The 27535-nt window shown below is 40.8% G+C and overlaps 1 protein-coding gene across 2 annotated transcripts in view; it reads left to right on the forward strand.

The window, feature by feature from the left end:
• The first annotated feature begins 342 nt into the window (after positions 1-342).
• LOC124413355 (RNA-binding protein MEX3B) overlaps positions 343-27535 on the forward strand; it is a 41018-nt gene continuing 13825 nt past the window's right edge. The window contains exons 1-2 of one of the 2 annotated variants that reach the window (XM_046893881.1): positions 343-1390; positions 1421-1753. In XM_046893881.1, coding sequence (XP_046749837.1) covers positions 1492-1753 — 262 coding nt within the window. In that variant the 5' untranslated portion in view covers positions 343-1390; positions 1421-1491. The remainder of the gene's footprint in view (positions 1391-1420; positions 1754-27535) is intronic. The other variant, XM_046893882.1, reaches the window with a different exon arrangement.

Below are 27535 nucleotides of genomic sequence, written 5' to 3' on the forward strand. Positions count from 1 at the left end.
GCGGTATACGTTTGCAGGATAGACGGATTGAGCGGTGTGCGCCCTGCAGTTGAGACTCGAGAAGGTTCTTGCATGACCGAGCGGGCAGCGGGAGCAATGAGCACCCGAAGGTACACGAGGGATAGGGGTTGCGGAGCGTCGTCGAGCCGGTTGCGAAGGGTAGGAGACGGGCGGGCTGAGAGCGACTCAGGGAGGGGGTGGCGAGGATCGGACCACGTGACGAGTCGGGCCAATCAGAGCGACGGAAAGCCGGCGTCTGGCACATGGCGGAGAACCGCCCGGGCTGCACGCGCGCCTGTCTTCCCGTCGAGCAGCGATCAGACTTCAGTCGGTCGGTGACGCCAACGTGACCACCATCTCACTAACCAAAATATACACGGCGACCACGTTGTACGTTATACTGCACCCGTGAAAGGACAGATTTCTAAGCTAAATATTAATAACAATATTAAAAAAAAAAAAACAGAAAGAACACAAATAAAAAGCTTACCAACAACAAACCTATTACGTAAATAAATTAATGAGCAAACGGAGAGAGGATTGTTGAAAGACAAATAAATGAGTAAACACATTCGAAAACGAACGGATTAAAAACAAATGATATAAACAACGTTTCACTCACCGGGTGGTTTTTCCAACTAAAGTATAATTACAATTATTATTATTACGTTGAACGTTCTCATTATTATACATAAAACAAACACAAACAAACAAACGAAACAAAACTAATCTTGCGAAAAAAAGACAACAAGAAGAAAAAATAAATAAATAAAAATACTTAAGGAAGAAGTTTATAATTTATTTTTGTACAGTGAATAACTTTTACATATACATCGTTCATTCATCATACATACGTATATACATACATGCATATTATATAAATATTTCGACGACGAATATAAAACTACGAGAAGAATCATAAAGACGAAACGCAACTGTATTAAATCAACAATCAGAATAAAGAAACGTAAAATATTATTCGGTTGTGCCCCGTGCGTATATGTATATGCATCTCTCGTGGTAATTGCGATCTGATATAATCAGCATACGATACATACCTATTATATTTATATATAAATAATTCAATATACGTATATGTATAAGTATATATATATATACTTGCATGTGTGCGTGTGAATGCATCGTACAAATACCCGCATTTAATTAAAAAAGAAAGAAAAACAAAAAAAAAAAACAAAAAAAAAACTTGAGGACTCGAAGGAAAGAAGTTGCTATCCATCAACTTGTGCTGTTCGAACATAAAACCAACGTCGATAGTGAGCGAACAACGGTCGGCCGCGGTTTTTCAGTTCTGAAATACTTACGTATCTACATTCGCGTCGTTTACAGAGGACAAAGACACAAGGAGCGGATACCTCGCGTCTGATTCGAGAGAGAGAGAGAGAGAGAGAGAGAGAGAGAGAGAGAGAGAGAGAGAGAGGAGGAGCGTGATAAATACGCGAGGGAATAACGAGAAATAAGTTATCGAAAATGCCGACCAGTTTGTTCAGCGAAATGGATCGCGGCACGACCACCGGCTCCCTCGAGGAGCAGAGAGCCCTCCAACTCGCCTTCGAGCTGTCCATGCTAGGACTCGAAGGGAGTCCGGGCAACAACGGATCCAACGGCGAGGACAACCTCGCGACACCGGCCAGCGTCTTCGAGGAGGCTCGATCCAAGAAAAGCCAAAACATGACCGAGTGCGTTCCGGTTCCGAGCAGCGAACATGTCGCCGAAATCGTTGGACGACAAGGTAGGCAAAGTTATTCTTCTGCTTTTCTTCACCACGATTCAATGCCGGTTTTTCTCATTGAGAAGAAAAACAACCCGCGGAGGTGTTTCCAAACGAAAGACGCGAACACGCGGCCACGCGGCCACTTTGCACCGGCAGATTAAAACCAAGCCCCCCCCCCCCCCCCCCCTATCCCGTCAACGACGCGTAAATTTGTTATCGTCTGCAAAGGGTAAAGCATGCTCTGAAACGAGCCTTTCCTGCCACTTTTAGCATCTCTTTCCTTCTTTAGCGAGTGTTAGGCACGTCGTTTAACGCTCGTTTTCTTCCGCCACGTGCCACAAGTCTCTTTGTGGCTTGCGAGTGGCAATTCAATTCGTTTTCTTTTTTATGTCATTGAGAGATAGTCGCACATTGAGGATTTATCGAATTCATGTATTCGGAAGGTACGAAGATTATTCTAAAAATGTTAGGTAAGGAAATATCAGAATTATAAACCAGAGGGGAGATATCGAATGTCTATTTCAAGTCACTCCGCGATAGCTTAGTTTGTTGGGGAAATTTTGTTTTACAAGATCACTGAGACTGATTTTTTTTAATTCTTTTTTACGGTGGAGAATTTCATGTTTCTGAGGTTTTCTTTTCAACAATATTAATGTCAGTTTAATCTTGAAAAATTGAGTATTTATCGGTACTAACGTGAGGAGTTAATAAAAGTGTCTTACAAATTAGTGGTTTTGCAGCCGAGAATAGTGTCGTCAACAAAGTAAATCACCGTGAAATGAAATTTAACGAATGTGAGATTTTTAATCAGTTCAAAGTGATTTGAAATTCACAGATGATATTCAGACTCTGGTCTGTAAATTTGATTTTCTATTTTGTTTCCATTTGAGAAAATTTTTCTGAGCTCCTTAATATGTGAAATTGTACAATCCTCACGCGGGACTATCTCGTAATAAAATGAGCGAAAGTATATTTTGACTTTTCTCTATCGCATGCGATGACCGTGGATCAGCATCGGTGTATTTGACTCAAAATCTCCGTGCACAAATCTTTTGTTTGCCCCTGGGACTTCTGCCGTAGGTCAGACTCTGGGTTCAGTTTTTATTTTGTATACTTTGCGAAATTTTCGCATATAGGTTCGCACCGTTGTTATTCTGCCTGATAAAATGACCGTTAATGTTTATATGTCAGGTACTACGGCGCAGATGTATTGTTTACATCTATATTACATGTACATACATGTATCGCAAAGCGGTAAGAAGTAATAATTGTTGTGTCGGTCAGCAGGGCTGATAGTTAAACTGTCAGAGTGAGTGAGGAGTGAGTTTGCTCGTCGTCGGACTGTTTATCTCTCGGTAGCCTAGCCAGACGAGTAAGTCTCTCGATCGTTCTTCGCACGACTCAACATTCGAATGAGGTTCGTACTTGGACGTCGCGGTTCGGTCAGGAGCCTGCTTCGAAGGTCTCAAGCTCGACCCCAGGCCGTGGTTTGAGAGTAAAAGGAGAGAAAAAAGAAAAACAAATATCCAATGAATAATACGACGATGATTATTCCCGATCGCGCGATCGTTTCGGGAGGCGAAACTTTCACTGCCAACAATTTTGCACGGTGCGTGCGCGTTTTCATCCATACGACGAATTTGCCAATCGCATTGGCGCAGCGGTATTACACATGTAATGTATCATCGCAAAAAGTTTCATCACCGCGAATGAAACGTAAAATGCATAAATAAGCTGTTAAGAAAATTAGTGAACTTTGTGTGTACACGTACACATTCAGCGTCGAGACGATGGCAATGAAAGTAGTAATTCATTATGAGATTAAGATTCCCAGGCAGACGCCCCTCGGCCGACAGTCGCAGTTCGTCGCAGCGCGAGCGCGGGAGTCGTTAGGCAATAGAATAGCCATTGAATAGAGTCGACTCATTATCCCAACGTTTCAATAACGCCTCAAAGACTTTTTTTTATGCGAGAATCGAACCTGCCAATATCATCCTCTCTTCCCCTCACAGTCGGTTGATTATCTTCCGCAACATATTCTCGTCCAACTCGGACCAATCGGCATCTCCGGGTTGCGGTCAACCGTATTTTCGAATCTACCCGATGTTGAGAATGAACGTTCGGTTCGCCTGATAGAGGTTTACCAAAAACACAACAAGACCGCGGCCGTCGCGGCGTATCGCGTCTCTACATTACGTAATTGGTCATTCGGCTGACCGTGGTTGTAGTATATTCACCCGTTCAGAGCGGCGTGGTTAAAGGTATATGACCGCGGTACGTTCGTTCGTTCGTTCGTTCGTTCGCCTTTGTGTGCATAGCTACGATACCCAGCCGAAACTTTATAACAGACCAACACGATTACTCGCCTCCTCGTACGTACGGCAGGCGTATGCAGTGTTGAGGCTAACGATTAAACGTATAAGCATCATCTCGGCGCTGCCGATGAGATGGCATTATTTTACGGTACCTGCGCCCGGCTGCCCGAATATCTCGCACACACTCTACGCACAACGTGTTAAAACGCTCGTGGATATAGAGAGACATGCGCTAGAGTTGAGCCGAGCTGTCTAAAAGAGAGAGAGAGAGAGAGAGAGAGAGAGAGAGAGAGAGAGAGAGAGAGAGAGAGAGAGAGAGAGAGAGAGAGAGAGAGAGAGAGAGAGAGAGAGAGAGAGAGAGAGAGAGAGAGAGAGTGAGAGTGAGAGTGTATGAGCGTCGGGTCGGGGGGGGGGGGGGTGGAAAAGAAGAAGAAACGGAGAAAAGAGAGAAGAGCGCGTATCTAGACTTCTATTATTTATATCTCTCTCGAAAACTGTGTGTGAGAGAGAGGGGGGCGTCCATCGCGTCGACAAAGGAAAAGACGAAGAAGCGAAGCCATGTGCTCGGCGGGACCACGTGAAACGTACTAACCTTACTGCTAATATTGACCGTCTAATATTAGACCGGGGAACATGCTATACGGAAAACGAACAGTGTGACACTGATTCGTTGTGTTACCGATGGATACGCGTCGGCTAGCTGTTAGAGACGGTGAAATACACTGGTCATTGAATAGCGAAAATCAAGTTACCTCCCCCCCCCCCCCCCCCCTTACTTCCTCGCGTCGTGTCGCATGCCTTAATTCACGTTGTACTGATCGGAAATAACAGAATAGCTAGAGCGAGAGAAAGGTCGCTGAAGCTTTGTATCGTCCGTTTGACACTCGGTCGGCGCAGCTGCGTTGTGTATTTACTTCACATATTTTTGTGTTCGAATTCGTCACGGGCGAGTTATTTTCGATTATGCATAAAAGTGCGTTCCATTCGCAAAGATGTGTACATTCGTGAAGACTGTGTTTTTTTTCCCCTCCATTCTCACTCGCTCTCTCTCTCTTTTTCTCTCGCTCGCTCGCTCGCTCTGACCGGAAGCAGTAATGAGCGCCTCTGTCGCCAGACACGCTGAGTCCCGGGTTCGCCGATGATGAAGTTACATAGTTTTAAAACGTGGCAAGAGTTTATCCACTCACGGTGTGGCGTTTACGGACATTTGTATGTATGTACGTAAACAGGAATGCAGACAAATACGAACAAACATGTATTGATGGAGATACTAATAATGTACAAACTCGCGTTAATCTTTATTATTATCGTTACTATTATTGTGATCACATAATATTCTTTCGGCTTTAGATTTATACCTATACGTGTAACGAAATTCGCGGCTGTCTCTCATTCCGATAGTATTATATAAAGTCCTTCATATTTCATCTATAACTAACGACATTTAACTCTGACTGACGAAGATTTACTTTTTTTGAAATATCTACCTACCTAGAAATCCAACCTGCTTTAGAGACATGCGTTCCATTTATTTTGCTAAGGATTCCTCAAGAGTTCATGCGGGCTAAGAGTGCCTGTTCAAGGACATAGATAATGTGTGTATCATACTTTCACGGTGAGCTCAAACTACCGCGTTAAAACTTGTAGGATTCCTATGCAGCTGCGTGCTTTTGAACAAGGGCATGTTTAGATTTAGATTTAGATTTGTATTTGCGTTTAGTTCGTCTCGTCGTTTCTCCGTGGCACTTGTCACTGCGCAGATGGATGCACACGTGTATACAAGTTAAGGATAATATTTTTCAAAACTTTACTCCGCGCTGAGCGAGAATGATATGTATATCAGAGAGAGAGAGAGAGAGAGAGAGAGAGAGAGAGAGAAGTGAGTTTATTGTAGAGAAATAGATAGTGCGCAGGTTGATATTCTACGATGTCTCGATTTTCTTTTCCTTTCTTTCTCGTGTCTCGCAGCTTTGCTACTGCATCGCCGTGCTGCAGCCTCCTCCTGGTCAACAGATGTTCGTTTATCTCATATGCATTCTTGAAGCCAGCCTGTTTTCTGGGATTCTGCGCGACCACGTGACATTCTCTGTGTGAGTGTCAACCGTTTTGAATAGTGATGAATTTTCTCATTCATCCACAGCACATTGGATGACCCGCCTTCGGCGAGATTTCGATAAATAATATAAATGAAATTGATATTAAGTTTAGCTAGTCGTAAATTGATACGTGTTTATACACGTATAACCTGTGCGATAGGTATCCTGTAACAAATTCTGTTTAATAAGCTATAAAATTCGCCTTGTCGCGGTTATTGTACTTCCAGGTTCTTCGGTTCCTTTCAAACCGACATTGCGTGTGCGAGAGTTCACAACACTGAAGACCGCAAATGAGAGGTATCCGGTCGAGAAATGTAATTTTGGCGGTTGGCGCGATCGGAAAACGTTATGTGTATAGGATGTGGGGGAGTTGGTTGGGTGAAGGCTCACACGTGTTCATAACTGGCATCGTTTTCAGCCTGGATTTCAAGCTAGCTACTGATTCTTTTCATTTTTGTTCGTCCATTTACTCATTTACGTCAAACCTTTCATTTCATTATTTACTTAATATTTTCAATATTCTAAATTTATTTTTGTCCGCGAAAACATGGAAAATCTCCAGAGGAAACAAATACTTTTTCGATATTTCTGTAACTTATACGCGGGTTAATTCTTGCCTCTCGTATTGTGCTATAATTCCGGTAAACAAATATTGTGTATAGTCTAAAATACAGAAGAAGATGAAGAAGAATGAGAAAGGAAAATATATCATTGATCAATATAAGTACGGAAATGCTTGCAATTAAGCTGGTATTAGCTCTCTTGGCTGATTCTTCGTACAAATACAAGCCGGAAAGGTCAGACAGATCGGTTAAAGTCACCTGGTGATTATTTCGATCGGAAATAACACGCGAAAGACGGTCAGGCAAGAAGCGAGCAGTTTGCTGCTGATTTTCATCGTACAGCTTGGTCGTATCGGTCGGTAACACTTGTTGATTTTTTTCCGTTCATTTTGTATACAGCTGTATGTTTTGGTAGTGAGTTATTTTTGTCGCTAAATTTCCTTTTTCTTTTTTTAATTAGGAAATCCTTAATTGTACTGGATTATATCGAAAACCAATTAAATAAAGTATATAATTATATACCCGATTATAGAGTTGACTAACTTAAACGAAGTTGGAAAACTCGACGAAAGTCAAGGTTTAAAATTTTTGGAGTAAATTCCAAGAGTTTATTTTATAACAAAATATTTACTTCCTCAATGGTACGCTGCATATGCGGCGTCATAACTTTCTATTCATCTAATGATTTATAGAAAATTATATATTATCATTTTACCGTCAAAATTAATATACCCAATGCAAAATCTTATAAAATTTCTCGCTGCTCACACACAACAAAATGGTAGAAGAAATTTTCGACGTATAAGAATTGGCGGTAAAAGGTTACCATCGACGGCACGGATGGCGAGAATGACGATGATTTTCTACTAGAATTATATATCGGGTGTTGCCTCGTGGGGGAAACGCGTGGATTACGGCTGTCGAGGGGCCCAAAGCAATTGGGCCCGTTCCCTGGCGCCTTTATCAGTCCCTGGCGCAGCTGCCGTCGATCCACAAGGTCTTTCCGTTCTCAAACTATACTCTCGAAACCCGATAACCACTCGACCACCGTCGACCCGCTCGTTCTTTGGTTCCCTCCCGTCATCACTGCCGCAACCCACTACGACCGTATGGGGCTGCTGTTGCAGCCACTGCCACCGTATAATAATTATACATGCACTGGAGGGTCTACTACACCCTCAAGAGTACGTCTCTCATGCTGCTCGAGACAGAGGATGAGGAGGTAGGTGGTCGTCCCGCCGCCTTCGCCAAAACATGTGGTGCATTACGCATGGTGTGGCTAGTACCGAGTACTAACCATGAGAACCACTGCCGAACGTGAAACATGCCCCCGCGTAGCAGATGTTTACTGCTGCACGTATGAAATTAACGGTTTTTTTTTTCTTCCATTCCTTTCTGTTTTTTCTCTCTCTCTCTCTCTCTCTCTCTCTTTCCTTGTCTTCGTATGTTTTTTCTTCTTCTTTTCATATCGTTTTTTGATTCACTGATCTGCTTCTTTCCTTGTTCGTTGTTGGTCAATTTTATTTATTCATTTTTTGTCTACCGGGTGCTCTCCGATATGCTTAATATCTACATATGCGAGCAGCTAAATCACAAGGGTTAACAACCGTAAATCGGCAGTAATAAAACTTTGTTCTTCTTAACGAGGTTGAGCTCGCTTCAGGATTGGCGGAAATTCGGTAAATTGTAAAGAAAGCAGAGAACAATCGTATTTTGCAAATTCAAGTCCCTTTTAGTCATTCTATGAAGGTTTTAAAATAGTGATTTCTTGCTCAATGTATTCGTATGTTCGTCAGCCTCGTAGTTTTTACAGATTTTTACAATCTGAATTCGAACCTCACGAAGGAAATTCGTGTAAGATTAGCTACTTTGTATTATCGTTGTCTTTTGACAAACTATTCTCTTATAGGATGAAACATACTAGGGAATCATAATATTTATCGAGAATTTGAAAATGAAACTCGTTTACTAAAGGAAATCAGATGTTCTGGTGACGCTTTAGCACTACATCTATATCGCATCAATTTTTTCGCAGGAAAGATGACGGATAACGAGTTTGTCTGTCCTACGAAGCGAACAGACCTCGCGATTACGTGTTACGTTTACTAGTTGGGCCAGTAATCGAGGCATTCAGTACTCAGTTTGTGAGTCCCTTGCCACAAATTCACGGAAGTTACAAACCTCGCTTTTTGAGCTCCCGAACGTAAATTTCGACACTTGTCATATGGGTGCTGCCGCGTTGATAGTCATGAGGCCAGTCTCTGGGGTCTCCTTCGTATCTTTAAATTGGCCTCAACGAGTCCCTTAATGAGACACACACACGACAAGTTTAATTTCCCCAAGAGTATCGGGATTCAACGTAAATGGGTGTGGCCAAGTGACATTGGGTAGCGCCAAAACGAGAGTGTATATGTGAAAGCCGTGGTTCAGCTGCATCGTGTATTGCGCAAATCGTGAACATGCTTAAAACGAATACCACAGATACCGACTCTTTCCACAAGGTGTCAGGGTATTATAGTACAGTGGTGTCAGGTTCTTATTTTGTCACAAGACTCTTCTCTTGGGATCGTAATATACTATCCGTCGCAATATGGTGTCTAAGGAAAGAAAAACATTTAGATTAATTATCCAAACAGTCGGTGTCAGGAATTGGAACTTGTAATTCAAGATGTCATTTCAAGCATATTATTTTTGGTCATCTTTATCCAAATGATAATTCTATATCTTATAAATATAAAATTGTCACGTTTATAGGTTAAATACAGGTGAACATAAATATCCTTACTAGGGAGGTATTCAGCCAAGCTTGCGATGAGGTGAAAACAAATTTAAAAACTCGTACAATTTGATTGTATAGGTGAACATCGATAGTTGCATGTTTCTCTCGACGCGCTATGCGGGAACAAATATCTTGATGCCGTGTATGTAGGTTATGGCTTCCTGGGCCGCACGCACGCTTATTGAATGATGATATCAAAATGTAAGGACTACGTACTCGAAGTAATTCGAAAAGGAAAGATCCTGTTACATCGGGGCGTATCTGGCTCGCTCTGACCCGGGAGAGGAAGTAGCGAACTACAAAATCTCTTTGTTCGCTCGGGGGCCTTGTAGTATTTTTCCCCCGGGATGGGGGCGGTATCGAGTAACTCGTCTGGTCTCGTCTCGTCCCGTCTCGTCACCGTTGCTTCACCTTCTCTCGCCTCGGAACCTTTGTCCCATATACCTACCTACCCACCTACCTGACCGAGTGGAGCGTCGCATTTGCTCTTGAGATTCAAGGATCTCGCGCTGCCGCAACGAACTTTGTTTCTTTTCCAACTCATTTTTTTCTCTGAATTTTTTGAAATCTTATTTCCAAAACATGCTTGAAAGGTTAAATAATCCCCGATTTATGAACAATGCGGTAAAACGAAGCTGACGCATATTTATAGCTTACAATTTTACACACTAGGGCTTTCTTGGCGCAGGCGCACTTCCCTGTGAGTTAATTTTACGCACGGACTTTATGTTCTGTCAGTGACAGCGTTCCGCTGAGTTCAATTTTAAGTATGCGAGTTTAGGACGTTTAGGTTAGGTTTGACGAAGCCCGGCCTTTGCCTCTGAACCTCTTGATCGACATTGATGTATATCCTTTAAATTATTATATTACATTCGTTTCCTTCTCAAATCAAACTTTCTTCCACAGTTGTTAGAAAAAATAGATATGTCACTCGTCTCTGTGGCTGACGCTGCAAACTTCACTCTCGTAGGAAATCGTCCGCTTTCCGCACTAGTAACACAATACATACTATTCTCTTACGGCGCGTGACGCGCCCTTCGTGCGACGAATTGAAGAGCTGTTGTTGCCTTGTTTCTTTCCGGCTATCCTCGCCCGTCCTACCGAAGTAGGTATAGCCTCGCAGGCGTCGTCGTAGTTCCCAGCCTCGGGTGTCCGATTGTTCGAGGACCGCACATCCGCCGAGGAAGTGGTTTGAGTCGGACGCTGAACACCACCATCGCTTTCCCTTTCCCCCCGCCGCACCTCGCCCACCGTACACTTAAACACCCTCTTCGTAACGTGTACCGTCATACTGTTCATATGATAACCGCATATCCATGCTTATAATGTAGGTTATCGATGGCGCTTTAGCCTTGGTGTAGCAATTAGTTTGTTGGTACATAAAATCGTGACAATTCTTATTGTCAAACCGAATTTGTACGCAGTTGGCAATCGTCTGGAAAATTTGGGAGAGTTTAAAACTTTGTTAGTCACAGAATTCGATCGGGGTCTAGGTTTGTATGCTGACGGAGGAGATGCTAGTCAGGAAAGTGTCTTTGTTCAACTTTATTCCCAAATCATATTAAAACAAGTCTTATATCATTAGAGAGATGAATTACAATTTTAATTCTTCAGAAACGATTATTCCATGCTATCGAATATGTATACCCTTCATATTAATTGGAGGAACGATCGTAGAACCGGCTACAAATAATATCAAGGCTCCAGCTTTGTGTTTTTTCTTATCTTTTCATTTCCCTTAAAAATATATTATTTCGAATAAAATTTTTGTCATTATATGTACAAAATAAGGATTATATTTTTCAACAATTCACGAGGAACCTTACCTTGAGTACGTTATTGTATTACAAAATTCGTATGCTTGGTGGGAAGTAAAAACACGAGTCAAGTTCTTGCAATTTGTATAATATATACCGATTTCATTATAATGAAACCAAAAAAAAACTAATTAAGAAAAAGGAGAAGAATACACCGAAAGTAGAAGCAAATATGTAACCGAATTGCGATATTTGCGACACTGTATTTTGCCGTCGCGTCGTCTGCACGTGTACGCGTAACTTGCGCGCGCAGCCCGCTCGCTGACTGACTCTGCGTCACGTGGTTCGTGCAATGTGCCCGTTTTCGCGCCAACCGAAACCCTTCGCGTACGTAACGAACCACGTTGCTTGCGCATGCAGAGAAGGATTGATGCACGCCGGTCGATGCTCCCGTTCGTCTATAGATATGCGCGCGAATAGGTGTAGGTGTTAGGTATAGAGGGAGGGAGAAGTATCCTACGCTTATCGTACGTAATTTCACGAATCAGTGTCATGTGCATTTATTTATGCCTATTATTATAGTTTTACCACAGAGTTTCGTGTTTTAATATTAATTATATTTTGCATAAAAATCGAGGAAACGATTTGGAAATTCTTGAAATCAATAAAAGATTACCGACTACTTTTCGGAATAAAATTCAGTGTTTACTGGATGTAAATTCTTTTTTTATGTGTATAATTTTAATTACGAACAATATAAAAAGGGAACGACTCGTTGACGATTTTGTTATATTTCTATTACTCAGTTGTTCGAATTCGATTCATGGTAATGTTGCAGACTCAACTGAGACATTTAGTCATAAAGTTGAGAGTTAGAAATTGAATTTTACATCAAAACGACTATTAAATTACTCGAATGTCTTTTGAAATGGCGAGAAATTCATCGAGGTAATTGAAACCAATGCGAATCACTCGGAATTATTGTACAATAGGGCTGAAGATGTATCACACGGCAAGTGAGCGCGTTGGGAATCATGAAATGGTTTTAATTCTTTTACATCGATGTCGGGTGCTGTCGGCTGTTTTCATTTATACCTTATAAGTTCACGCTTTCATTGATTTCCAATTTGCCAAGTAATTTCCATTGACATATAGCAGGTTTCAGTGATTTATTATCATTTTTTTTAATATCGTTTGATCAATAATTCACTAAGAATCAGTGGTCAACAACATTGGAAGCTAATGGAAATCACTCTAAGTTACTTAAAATCGAATGAAATTTCATGAGGTAAAAATCAATAGAAATCTCTTAATCAATGAGTTAATACATCGTGCAATTGATTTCCAAGGTAATGACTGACGCTCGATTCTCTCTTCTTTTCTCTTCTCTTATCTCACACGTTCGTCTCGCCCTTGCACGCACAGCTAAGCATGGGAAGATAGACGGAGGAGAGGAGCGAGTGAATATCGTTGTATACGAGAAGCCAGAGAGAGGAGGACCGGCCGAGCTCTGTTATATACAGGCGACGGTGCGTATCCTAGGTCAAGATTGTGTACGCAACGGGCGTGCAGCGATTCTTTATACCCTGCGGCACGGACTAGAATCTACTAGCCGGTCGGGAGAGCTAGGCTAGGCTGGCTAGTCGCCGCCGTCGACTCATCCGCAAGTCTAAACCGCTTGCAGCGGTGTCTGTTGGAGTCGGAGGAGGAGGTGGAGGAGGAGGAGGACGAAGAAGTGGCGGAGGAGGAGGAGGAGGAGGCGGAGGAGAGGAGAGCCGGTTGCGGGCCGCGTGCTTTCCCTCTCACTCACGAACGCCGGTCCCTCCCTCTTCGTCTCCCTCTCACCGTCTCTTCACCGTTCACCTGCGTCTATATCCGTCTTCTCCTCGCTCACTCTCGATCTCGAAGGAACAAATTCTCCCTCACGGTCACCAAGCCGCGGCTGAATCCGCTCCAGCAGGTCCTAAGCTGATGCAAACGTTGAGAGGAACCGATGAAACTTTGGAGATTGAACGCACGACTGAGCATGCGCACACTTTGTCGTCCTTTAATCAGGCTGGCCACCTTAAACTTTAGTCATCGAACGCGGCGCATGAAGATTGTGTAGGGGAAGATATTTTTTTTAAGTTAACCGGGCTGCTAATATTCTATGTAGTGGTCCGAGAGAGCTTTGCAAATTTTCGTCGTTAACTGCCCGCTGAGACGAGTCATCGTAAGAGCATAATTTCATTTTACGATTTTCGAGTGAGTTGGCTTCTCTGCCTTGCAATAGACTTAAATTATTTTGCGCATGCGCAGTCAGTCACTCTGTCTGTGCTAAGTTTCACCGTTTCTTCTCGGTGTGTGCAAATATTTGGAGTACATCAAAGAGAGTCGCCTTCGGAAAAATTCATTGTAAAGCTCTAATATTTAATATTTTGTGCAGAGACTAGTCGTAGATGTCAGTCGTATTCGAAAATGAATCGTCACGGTTCTACGCCGTTGTATTGTTAGATAGATCAAACAAATATACCAAAAACCTAAATTCTTAATTTTTGAAATTTCCCTGTGTAATTTATCTTCTTCGTCTCATTAAGGCCAATTGATGCAAAGTAAATTTTTTAAATTAACCTTATTAATTTTTTTTACAGAACTATCTTATTATCTGTACTTCAACTACCGTAATTTCGTTTTTAATTCCGAATTTATTTCATTTATATGTTGACGGTAAAATACGTTTCAAATGATTGTGCAATACACCGGGATTTCGCGAAAGGCAGTAGAAAAAAAATCTGCGGGAGTCTCGGGCGTGTGTCGTTATTCTAATAAATGCAAAGTCTCACCTTAAGACTTCGGCAATGACCCACTTAATATATTGTCGGCGTTGATGTTGAGTAAAGATCGGGTTACACGTAGTGCACCGTATACACAATATCTTATTTTCTTCTGGGAAAATTCAATGAGGTACGTGTATTTTACAACAGCGCTCCATGTTTCAATTGTACCTAGATCTTTTCTCAGATGAGACTTCTTATTGCGCATCGAACATTGTATTGGACTGTAAATTTTTAAATATCAGCATTAATTGTACACTGATTTTGAAATGTGTTGGAATATGTTGAGGTTCGAATTCTAGCTATAAAATAATGACGGCAAATTTTTTAAGATCCAACTTGAAAATTCTGTACGGTTGTAACTAATTTCCTTCAACGATCCATAATCATAATTCGCCCAAGGTTTTACTTGCCCTATTTTGATGCACAAATATGTGTATGTGAAGTGTAATATATGCACCGCTGTACCGTGCATCGTCAGCTGTGAACCTAACGTGAAACACGCGATAATTTAATTATGTACCACACATCATCTAGCCCCAAGTCTTGCTTGTTCTAGTTATCGATATTAAAAATTGGGCTTTGTCGCGCACAGGGATACGAGTGTATAAAATTATATGAAATAAACTTCACATTCATTGCGATATTTCGAGATTATAATCAATATTTCGAAATTATAATTTCACGTCATGTTTGTGTCAAGATCAAATTTTTCATCATAATTGAAATTCTGTTATTATCATCATGAAATTTTTTTGTTTTACTAACTTCAAGTTTTCATATTTCGAATGAAGTATATTATGCGAATGGATAAAAACAGAAATCATCTACGTTAGTTAGCCAAGTTTTGACAAGAGAGCCAAACTGCGGGAGGAGAAGAAAAGATGCAAAGAATTTTTAAATCCCTTTTCTACTAACGAGCCACTAACTGCCGCATTCTCTAATCACCTTTATTCTAACACTGTCGTACTAACTATCAACAACGGCGCGAGAGCTTGAGAAGAGAATTAACCTCGATTCGATACTAACTTGTACTAACAAAATTAGGAGGAAAATGAGTTGCGCTGTTCTCGGTTTCCTTTTTCTTCTATTTTCTTTTTATTATCATTTTTAATATTGTACTTGTTGTTTTTCTCGTTCAACTTCTCATCAATTTTTGTCCTCCTTACATACCTACTTTAATCATCTACGTTTCTTAATCTCCGTGTATGCAATTGTTCCTGCGCAGGCATTATCAAGTACATTTATATTGCCACCATTATACAAAACGCATTATACCACCTGCGGTGTAATATCATATATATATGCCGAGGTGAAAAACTGTCCAGGATTATGTGTTTCTTTTTTGTTCTTTTCATCCTTCCCATCCATTCTCCTGATTCACCTTCTTCTTTTATCGTCATTCATCTTAAAATACTTTTTAATCATGCGAGCACGGCGGTTCAACGTATCAAAGATATTATGCTTGCTTATATGAATTAGACTCGCGCCAATTCCGACGAACGAGGAAAAGGATTATCGGCTGAATCTAAATCGCATAATATGTACCTTTCAGGCTGTCTATCTCCTTAAAAAATCCTGAAAGTCTTGGAAAACTCAGGGAATTGTTTTCCTTCTGGATTATCCTGGAATTCGTGTATTTTTGTAAAAGTAATCGATTCAAAAAATTCACTTTTGCAAATTTAAAACCAGTATTCATTTGAAAAAAAAAAATCATTCAAGTATATTTCGACAAATAATAATAAATTCTGACAACTTCTCATGTATGTTCAGGAAAATTTTCATACAAGTTGTATTCAAATAAATGCGCTAGCGGCATTTGAATACCTGGAAAAATCATAAAGTCACCTGGAATATCCTGAAATTCTCAGGAAAATTTAGATCCTAACTTGAGTAGACACCCTGACCTGTACTGTAATTCGTAGATATGCACAATAATATCACAACCTCGGTCAGATTCTGAACTCGGACGGGGTCGTTTAACTCGTTCACCGGGGAATTAATTAGTTCGATGATTGCAGAACGAGATACAGAGAGGGAGAGATGGAGATAGAGATAGAGATAGAAATAGAGATAGAGAGCGCAATTGGTTCAAGTGCGATTTACCACAACCGTCCGTTACGCGTTGACGATGACTTGATATCTGGATGCTGCCGCTGCTGCACTCGTACCGGATATTAATCCACCACCCAAAGCGTAAATATGATTGTCCGTGATTGTCGAACGATTTCGCAATTTATTATGGCATAAATTATGAACTGCTTATCGGAGTTCCGCAATTGTTTTTTTAAAGAATTTTATGAAAATATAAGCTATAATTTACTGGCATGTATAGTAAGAATTTAGTTTCCTTCAGAAAACTGTTAATTTTTCAATTAAATAGACTTCTAAAATAATTTACAAAAAAACACAAGTCAAAATATTGTTAATTTTTTTTTTATCAATTATTGTTTCTTTTGAAAATAATCATGCACAGTAGTAAAAAAATATAATACCGATCAACGAGAAGCAATGCGTATTAAACGTTGGTTCATATGTTTGTACATACGCGTCCACGGGTTTAAATGGCAACGATCTTGCAGACGACAAAGAAAGGCGGGCGTATTATATTTACATGGTTTAAAAATGACAAAAACGACAAACGGTCGGGTCATTGCCGCGTTTGTTGATCCTTTGTTTCTTTGACGTCAAGCGCGAGGGAATACCTGCAACACCAACACCATGATGCAGTGGCGGCGAACGGCGAACGAACCAACAGTTCGTCCTCGCTGCACATTCTGCACTATTATTAAGTTCTCAACATCGTTTATTTGTGTCTGCCATTCACTCGGTCGAAGAAGTCTCGTGTGTTGTTATGCCTTTTCAAATATATATATATATATATATATATATATATATATATATATATATGTCATACCTACACGTGGTGGAGGGCCAACCTTGGTGTCGCCCCTGCAACTCTTTTTACCCGTACGATAGAGCAAGTGCACTTGCTCTAGTGTTTCACACATTTTTTCCGTGGTGCGTGTTTGTCGTGTGGAAATGTTCTAAACCTTACTGTGTCATATTTGGGCAGCGTTTTTTTTTTTTTTGCCTTGAGACGGTACCCTGGTCGATTTAGACGTTGTCGTCGCAATTCTGAACAAAAACATTCTAACAAAATTTCATTTGACGAAGAAATCAAGGAATTGCATGAATTGTAGAAATTTGTTAAAGCGATCATGTGGAATTATATTTCATTGTTCCATTTCTTTATTTTTGCGTCAAATGACATTTTGTTGGAGTTTTTTTTTTGGTCAAAATTGCGTATCGAATGAGGTTGTTAAGCTCTTTCTTCCACATTTGGAAATATGTTACGTCAACGTCTGAATCGACCACGCACCCAGATTTGTTTTTGCCGCATTGATCACGAAATATATTTCGTGATTATACGTATATAGTATATTTAAAAGGAAAATATTTGTTATTTCGATTCTGCAGAACAATTTGTGAAAAATTAAAGAATTTTTCTATCGTAATTTGATTGTTTTTTTTCATTTCTTCTTGAAACAAACAAATTCGATTGGAATTAATTCTGCGAACGAAGTTCTGACTGTTGTTGTTGCGCGGTGCATCGGGTCAATTGCACGATTGCAGCCTTACAATTAGTCTTTTCGACACGTTGTTTTCGTCGCGTCGTCGTTGCCTCTTCTTGTAAAAAGTTCACACATCGCTTACCGGAACGGCAACTGCTGCTGCCTTTAGTGCGTGTCCTCAGAATCATATTAATATACTTCAGGTCAGCGCCACGGCAGTAGCGAATGTCAATTTACATGAGAGTTTCAAGGAATTACACGAAGAATGTGAGAAAGTGTTACTCATTAGCGGATATGATTTTTGGAATAGAGATTATAAACGAGCGGAGAAAAACCTCGCTTCGTTACTAACTACGATAGTTTATTGTTTCTTTTTATTTTTTTATTATTCTGAATCTTAGAATAACGCGATAAATGAACATAAGTATGTAATGGGGCAGTGTTAGAATCTCGAGAGTCTTGGAGCTTTGAATGCTTTTCAATATGTCTCGAAATTCATATTAAATTATGATTGTAAACTAGTAAGTGTAAAGAAAAAAATTATTTTTTACTGAAAAATTTGAACAATTAAGGATATTTGAAGTACCGTTTTTTATGGTCACCCTTAACGTGGCCATCGAGATACGTATTTTAATTTTTGCTTCTCTTGGTCTTTGGATATCGCAAGAAAATGATCAATATGGCCATTTCGATTTTGAACATTTTTGTGGAAATGAGCTACGGAGATGACAAGAGAAATTATTATCATCCGTAGGGCTGCCCACCTCCCGCGTTATCTTCCACTCATTGTCAGACATAAAAATGTTGCGTGTGAGCAGCAACTGTAACTGCTACTGAACTCGTCGATCTGTAACTTCCTACAGCAGTGATAGAAAATTGAGTAACTTTGGTACAAGACGCGACAAGAAAAATTGGGCTCAACTTTTATATCGACGCCTCCAAGTAGACGCGAGGAGAGATACGGTGCAGACGGAGGTGCATGGTAGCCTGCATCAGCGGAAGACGCCAGCGCGTGTTGAGAATTTTAATCTCAATTCATTTAGTCGGTGTTTGTTTTTTCCATACCTTTTTCTCCGCTGTATTATTATACATATGAAGAGAGAGAAGAAGGGACAGAAAAAGAGGGAAGCACCTCTAGGTGCCGCGGTTCTATACCAACATTTCGGTAAAATCTAGCCTCCTCTCAAATCTCTACCTTTCATTTCAATTTACCTTACATACCTTTACCTTCTTCTTCCTTTTTTCTCGTCGTTTGTATATTTTTTTCCTTACGCGCAGTCGTTTTTTATGTAACATACGTGACAATTGACAGTCGTTTTCTAAGAACGTTCAGTAGGTATAACGCGTTACTGTGGGTTGAAGGTATGCAGTAGGATATCCACTGTCCGGTGAGTTCCGATCAGCTTTTTCAATGTCCGAAGCCTACTCAGAAAATTGTTTGTTGATTCGAAACACGTGCATCGAGTTCATCGTTGACGTATGAAGATTTGTTCAAATTTACGTTTCATTATTACTCAGACTTTTAGATCGTAATTTAATACGAATAAGTTTTCACGGTGAAAAGCAATCACGTTGAAAAAGTGTCAAATTTTTTCCTATCCATTTAATGATCAAATTTCACCTGTGGAATAAACTCGACATATGATTTTGTACTCACGAAAAGTTTTAGAGACAGAGAAAGCAATACGAAAAACGGGATTGTCGACCAAATGTAGGAGTCGTGTCGTATAAGGTGTGGTGTTGAGATTTCAATCGCTAGCGTTTAGAAGTCGACATCTTTTTTTTCTATACGTACCCTGCGTAGTCAAAAAATTATTATCTTTCCCCGAACAAATAACTTTATCTAAAGTTTGTCTAGTAGGTTGGGCTAGGTGTCGGACCCCATCACAATCTGGGCTAGTAGGGTCCGCGTGCTCACGGTGCCGCAACCCGGCTTCTCTTCCTTCTCTTCTTCTTCTTCTCATTCTCATTCTCATTCTGATTTCGGCCTCCTTCTCGCTCCAGCTAAAGAGACGAATGAGCATCGCGCTGCGGACGATTCTCGAAGAATGATGATAAAACGCGAGTCGCCGCTCTTCTTCGCTACCCTCGACGACTCGCCGCCGGCTGAGAACCACTGAAACGTTGAATCGTTGAACCACACAGTGGTTCAGTGGCTCCAAGGCCGGAGGTAACTACACGGGTGTAACGCTCTCGCGTCTCGCTCGCTATGCCGGCCCTCTTTATACACCACAACGAACGAAGAAGAACCTTCTGTCTCGCTTAAGTCTAAACCGGGCGAAATCCCGAACGGGAAAGGCGAGTCGGTCCCTCCTTCTAAGATACAGAAATATGCCGAGCCAGCGCCCAACAAAATTCATTTCGTTGATACCGCTGATGCTAAAAACTGCAGGGAAAAAGTAGTGAGGTTCTCACCAAAAGTCAAGACAGTTTAATACAGTAACTTGAAGAAGACAGGAGGAATTTCTGGAAATGAGATAAGATCTGATTTATGCTGGTTTGTTATCGATCTGGAAAACCGGAAAGAATTGAGAAAATTTGCCTAAGAATAAAGAAATTTTCGACGGTTACGTGAAATACAAATAATTATTGGACAGGATAACGTTGGTTACGTTAAAGTAACGGGACATTGAAAGAAGAATCGTCACAGTTCTGCAATTTCAGATCGATCTTCAATCGTCACGGTTTACTGAATTTTATAAAATCTCGAAGCTGGAGAATAACTATTTTATCATAAGAATGCATCGTTGATCTGACAAAGTTTCTCCATACCAATCTACTTGAGTATGTACTTTACATTATATAAAAACATGTCTATAGGATATAAATAGCGTAATAATTATAATAATGAGCTAATGTAATAAGAAACCATAAATTTATTATTTTCGATTCAATTGAGGAGAAAAAAAAATGTACAAAGCATGAACCAGTTTGGTTCCATCGATGCGATAGCTCTTTACCGACTTCGCTGGACACTCTGCCATGGCAGGGAGAGTTTATAAACCTTGAGAAAGGTATATCGCGAGGTTCAAGCGAGACGTTTCTACCAAAACGCATACAACAGAACGCGGCATTCGAATGGCCCTCGGCCGCCAAAGTACAACTAGTGGTTGGATCGGTATAAGGTGAACACATTCCGCCACCATTCCTTTCGATCCGATTCGTTTACTTCTGTGTAGGTAGATATTTAGGTAGGTAGGTAGGTAGGTAAGTTGGTTGGTTGGCGGGTATGAGGTTAGGTCCGTGCAGTGACCACGGACGGCAAAGAACGAGTCGGTCCGTCTGCAGCGCCGCCGAACCATTTTTGGGATGAAATTTTATTCGAGTATGATGAAAGAGGCGCGGGAGCAAGAGGGTTGAGAGTTTTCTTATTATCTGTTTCGATTACCTGTGTAGAAGATATTGACGGTTTCATGAACCTACTGAGAGGAAAAAATGGTGCATGCATGGTTGTGTAAGACTTCAATCTTGATTAATATGGTTTGACTTACCCATAATGTGGTGGTTTCTTGACCTCAAGTGAAGGTTGAGGAAAATTTTCATTACGCTCTTCTTCCAGTGTACACGCGTTGAAACTCTGTAATCACGCAATCGAAGAACTACTAGCACTATGGTGTGAAGGATGTTTAATAATTGAGAAAAATTGCTGTAAAAATAAAACCCAAGTTTCGATTTGGTCTGTATTTTGAATCGCGCGTGTTTTTTTACACGGGAACTATACAAAGTGCAGAAATTTCAATTATTCAAGATATCAGTGTAAATTGTACAGACACCATAACTGCAGCTTGAAGAAGAGGGCAGAAAAAGGTGATGCTTGTTGGTTTGCTCCGGCGTGAAAAACGTCGATGGTGCACCAGCAACGACCTCGAATTATTCAGCTTAACCGTGACCTATCGGGAAGGGAGAAAGGTCGAGAGGCAGGACTGCGAACGTGTATAGCATTCGTCGGTGGAGCGAATATTTCGCAATGAGTTCGTTCGAGACGTTGTCTGATGACATGGTTGTCTCGGTCTCAAGGCAGCTCCCGCCCACCAACGTTCAAAGAGATATTCCGAAAGGCTGCACAATTTACGTAACATTTTTTTACGTATATGTGCTACAGTTTCATAAGGTGTTACATGGTTGAAGCGTACCCTCGCAGGGTTTTAACTTTCTGCAGTAATATATCTAACGTAATATCAGTGCATTGGATTCCGTAGAGTAAACGTTTCTAATGTTCAAAAAATGTTGATTGTTTCGTAGTTCACTGGAATACTATTTCATAGGGAATATGCAGTGGTCGTGGAAAAGTCAGGAAACTTAAAACTGTCGCAATTGTCATATTTACACGAAAAATTTTAAACCTGATTTAAAATCCTAAACCATTCAAGAAAAGTCTACACATCTCTGGAATCAGAGTTCAAATGATTCAGTGAACAATTTTTGCGAACTGGAGCTATGGGGACTTGCGTTCCATCCCTGATTATCGTTCCTCTAACCTCATGCCTGATGCTGCTGCTGCTGTTGCTGCTACAAGGCGAGGTCCTCGAACGCGGATCTCCGAGGAAATTCTTTCTTCGCCTGGTTGCGAAGCAGGTAGAAAGAGGTCCAATTATGCTTGGTCAAAGATGGCTATACACATGCCCTATACCTGCCTACTTCGTCGCATCCTGTATAGTGTCGTCCTGCAGTGTTCGGCGTTGGTGAACTCCCGTCCCTGTTATGCGTTGGAAACGCGCATTTGCCTTGCATTCGGCCAGCCATACTTCGAGTGGGTATAGTGTATTATTTTTTTCACATACGTATACCATACCTGCCGGCTCTGCGGCTCGACAGCTTCGAGCAAAGGTAATCTCTTGGAAGGACGACCGACCACTTTTGAACAAACAACAAACTCTCACGGTTCATTCACTAGACTTACGTCTCTTTGATGAAAGCGCCTTTTTTTTCTCCCCACTCTGAAAGAGAGGGAAAAAAAAATATGTGGGAAGATTAAATGAGGTGTAGTTTGGTTAAAGCTTGTAAGTATATTAAAAGAATCCGGGAGGAAACCGGAATTCAACTTTGAGGTTTGAGTGGACTACCTGTTTGGTAATATAAAAAATTCATACCAACACCTTCAACGTTTTACATTCTTATCGTATCTTGTCATGTCAAAACCGTAATATCGTTTTTTTTTTATTCTGATAAATCGAAGTTCATTTTGTTTCCACTAATTGAATACTGGATTGAAAGCCTGTATGTGTATTTATTAATGCATTTGTCATTGTACAAAGGTTGGGGCCACTGCCATCATTATTACCCGTACAGGATTTTATATCGGCAAAAGATTTTGAAAAGCGGCCCGATACTTAGGCTGGCTGGCGATTGTCACAATATTGGTGGCCAATGCAATGATCATCATCGTCCGTTGACTTCGATTAATAAATATCCTTCTCTTTACAGAGATTCTTCTAATTTTTTCCACACCAATTAGCCTAGCAAGTTGGAAATCTGACGAAAACAGTTATCATCGATGTACTATATTACAAGTGAGGCAAGAAACAATAGAATTGATTTACGTTGAAGTGTTACATGCCAATAACAGCGCGACGTCACAATTGTAACTGAGTCTGACATCACCTTGTGATATCGGGCCGTTAGAGCGTAGAATGTTGGACCAGGAACACGAATCGAGCCTGGCTAATTATACATTGGCCAATGTTGGCAGAACTGGTCACGACATTACATTAGAATACTGACTACACGTCTATTACCAAGCATCGGCCGTTTAACAACCAGCAGTGACCAATGTTGATACATCGCAATCAAAGGCCATGTACCTACCCTCAAAAGATGAAACCATCGAATTTGAAATCCTTCATACTATTGTTATCCCCTTGTGTACAGAATAATGCAGAACTGACGAATCCCTACAGCTGCAAAATCCCTCGACAGAGTGCAGGACGAAGATTAAAGCTGATCAAAAGATCGCTTAGAGTATCGCACATCTATGCATGTATATAGATGAGTAAATATAAAGCACTCGTGTATGGTGTGTATGTGTGTTGGCCACGATGTAGCATGACAAACGAGCTGGAGCCGCGGTTTTGGGGCTCGGACTGACATCGTTATCCTGAAGCGGCACAGGGTGGCCACCCTTGCGCGCCAAGTATTTTGGGGTTCGCTATAACCGCTGCCGCCATATTTACTGCTGCAGATCCTTCGAATGGTTTCCATAGAAACCAATAGCGTAGCGAAACCTTATTTTCCCTTCCCTCGGCAAACTTTTATTCAAGTATCTTCCCTCGTTGTCGCCCATCTTCATCATATTCATCCATATCCCGACACATATCTTCTCCACACGTACAACGACGAGTTGAGCAATAGTTGCGATGTATTACGAATGTATACAAGTGGATGTAGGTAAGCAACGTGTTACAAGAAAGGCGGAGTGGAATCACAGACTCCAATATAAGCGTAACCTGCGATTGTGAACGGGTGGACAGAAAAAACATACCATGAAAAAGAAACTTGTACACTTATGCATTTGCACACGTGTCTGGGCCTGTACTCACAATCAATGCACATTACCACGCTACGCGTAAGTGTTGCCTGCAGGAGAAGATCGATTATACGGGTTAATTGATCCAAGTAAACACCGAGGTGGGTACGGTTTGCGCTCTGGTTCCCACGGGATCGGCATCGACGGTGGTATGGAACCTGAAAAGAGTATGTTACCTACCTTGGAAATCGCGGTCGCTCGTTATACCCGGTAACCGCAGGGGTTGAGGGGTGGTGGTTGGACAGGCAGGCAGGAGGCTAGTACTCCAGGCGGGAAAACTTGACTTGATTGTGCGCAGCAGCAATTCTCGCAGGGAAAGTTACCACGGGGTGCGTTGATCGTGTGTGTTATACCGAGGTAACCATACACCGACCGGTGATTCACTATTAAGTCAATATAAAGCGGGGTTATGAGTCGCGGTCACGTTTAAGGGTTGTTCCGTATTTGATCAATACATTGCCCCGTTTCCTCTCGTTGCTCTAAGAATGTACCGTCTACTTCTTAGATTTTTACGAAACTCCTGCAAGTTCTGTTGTTATATTCGAATCTATGAGATTTCCAACAATTTTAGCAATTTTTTAGATTCGGGGGGAGGAAACTACTCGGGAGTGGTTTTCGGACCAGGGGTTGATTTTTCTGGTTCGAAATGAGTGTATTGTTCGAGCAACTTATTAGCAACAAATTCTCATCATTTTTTCGTTATCATTCCGTCATTCGTTGGTCAGGCTTTGCCAACTCTTTTTAAACTTGACATCGCCCTCGATTTCGGGGAAACTACTGGAGCAACAAAATAAAAATTTGGGCAACAAATTAGCAACTAAAAAGCACTAAATCCCCGTATAAATCATTTTCGATTTTGATGACGTGGTTATTTCAACTTAAAAAACGTCGGCAAGCAATCGGAGGAATCTTGAGTTTTGGAGAAAAGTTACGGGAGTGTTAGGAAAACAGCGGATTTCATATCGAACCAGTTTTGGTGTCAAGTGCAGACAGAGAGACCCTTTTTTGTTTGCCCTATCAAATGGACAATGGAATGAAACATATGATTCCTATTTTTATCCAGCTTAAGAAAAGTTGGGGAATTTTGTTCTTTGTGACGATCTAGTGATGATAACGCTGTGCGTGGAAACGGGCTGCTTTATACCTAACAAATACACTGTAATGAATGCGTGATGTAATCTAGAATTGATTCCCACTTTGAAATGTGGTGATAAAACGCTCTGCACGATGTTATACCTCTATAACGTCGAGTTTGTGTATCGTGTCTTTTAGACGTGATCATATCCCCCGTATATAAGTACACATGTATATATACATATAGTTCAAAACTCTTGTTTCTATGTACATACACGTGTGTACATGAATGCATACGTCCGCCTCTGCTTCTGCTGCTGCAGCACGCAGTAGTTTTATCGATCGAACGTTGAAAGCGCATTTGAAGATATTCTTACATACCTAGATTGAATTCGGATATTCTAACTTATCGTAAAATAGCAGAAAATCATTCTTTTTTTCTTCTCTATTCTGCTTTCTCGAAAATCAAGTGATAATTTACTCAAGTTTTCTCTGTCGATTTATCTATTTTGTGCTAAGTCATGAAAGCATTATCAGAATGGAAACACAAATTTACATTTCCCATTATATTTGTGTCATTTCAGATATCGCAGAAAATATCTTTGCGTTATAGTATTACACGAATATGAACAGACAAAGTTGAATCCTGTTGTACATCTGCCCCGAAACTATACCTTGTACTCTATGAGAGCGGCCTGGCGTTGATGCGAAGGGAAATAAATAAACGGCAAGTCGTGCGCAGCGCATGAAATGCACATAACCTACCTCCTCGGGCTTGCAAGTTATTCGCAATGCCTTGTTGAACCGAGCATGCAGCAAGTTCTCAAGGCCTTGACCAGACCTGGCGGGCGATATCGCTATCGTCTTGTATTGCGGATCATGCATATAGCATGACAAAGGCTGTTCCATGAGCACAAACCAGTACGCGGTGGATATGCTTACTCGTCCTTAACTTGGTTATCACGTACTTGTTTAAATAAATCTCAGATCAGAATAAAAATTTGAGAAATTTTCATATCATCAATTCGATAAAATTTATTGTCGGACTACTGAGCAATTTTTAATTGTCATTTCAACCGTTCCATGATAGGTTTCGAAGGACTTCATCAAGAAGGAGTGGTGCAATGTATATATATATATCTAATATTTCAAAGTAATTCCCTCAGCAGTCAAGGGTCGGATAAAATTTTTAGAAAAAAGTTGTACATACACCAGCATATTTCAGGAGTGGTTAACCGCTCGGCGAACAGACCGATTAAATTCTTCTCTCCTGGATATATGTATATATGTGTGCATAGGTGAAAGCCTCACACACCGGTTTACGCAAGCTCTGGAAACCGCGATGTGGAGACGTGTGCGAGGGTATACATATAATAGTGCAACGAAAGCGAGGGCGAAGACGAGAGAGAGACTGGTTTTTGTTCCCTTCTGCTGAAGCTGTGTCCAAAGTACAGTCCGCTGCTGCCCGACGAGGGAATCCATAAATAACCGTCGTCGGTCAGAAGCGACCCGTATTATCGCTAGCCTCAGAGAAACCGACTGTACTTTTGTAGTGAGAATCGAAAGATAAAGGGAGGAAGTCAGTGGAAAATGCTGGGATAGAGATGCGGAGAAAGTAATTTAAACGCTGCGGTGTATAGGAGGAAATTTTGGATTTTACCAACTTTCACAAATTCATTCAGTTATCTTTATACTTTATATCTTATGAGATTAATTTTGCTAAGTGAAAAATATTAGTTTGCTAAATGTTACTTGGCTAGTTTCACATATAGGTTATACACGAGGTACGAATCTGTCGCCAAACAAGAACTCATTTTCCATATCGTGTAATAAATTGTACAGAAAAGGACCTGAAATATCCTTGGTCAGCAGCTCGATATTGTATTACCGTAAGTCCGATGTTGTTTACGTGTCCGTTTGTTTGAAAAAAATCACTAAAATGTGACGGTAAATCACAAATCTGAGAAGATAAATTATTCCAATAGAAAACTTTACTCCTTTTGACAGGATCTATTTTCATACTAAACATTTCCTCGATAAATTATGTGAACATATCGATGACTGTTAATGAAACTGAAACATTGGTCAGTGCCAACTTTTTCCAAAGTCCTTTTTTTCCAAAGTCCGTTCATTCATACAGTTTCTGAGCTAACAATTATTATTTTTTTTTTCAATTGTACCACATGTTCAACTAGATATACTTCGATACATGAATTACATTCTGAGAAATGTCTGCAAGATTATCACGACGTTTGAATTTTGTCGGAAACTAGCTTCCTGCTTTACTTTTGATATATAGCTGCGC

Source organism: Diprion similis, chromosome 12, assembly GCF_021155765.1.
Source record: "Diprion similis isolate iyDipSimi1 chromosome 12, iyDipSimi1.1, whole genome shotgun sequence".
Lineage (NCBI taxonomy): Eukaryota > Metazoa > Arthropoda > Insecta > Hymenoptera > Diprionidae > Diprion > Diprion similis.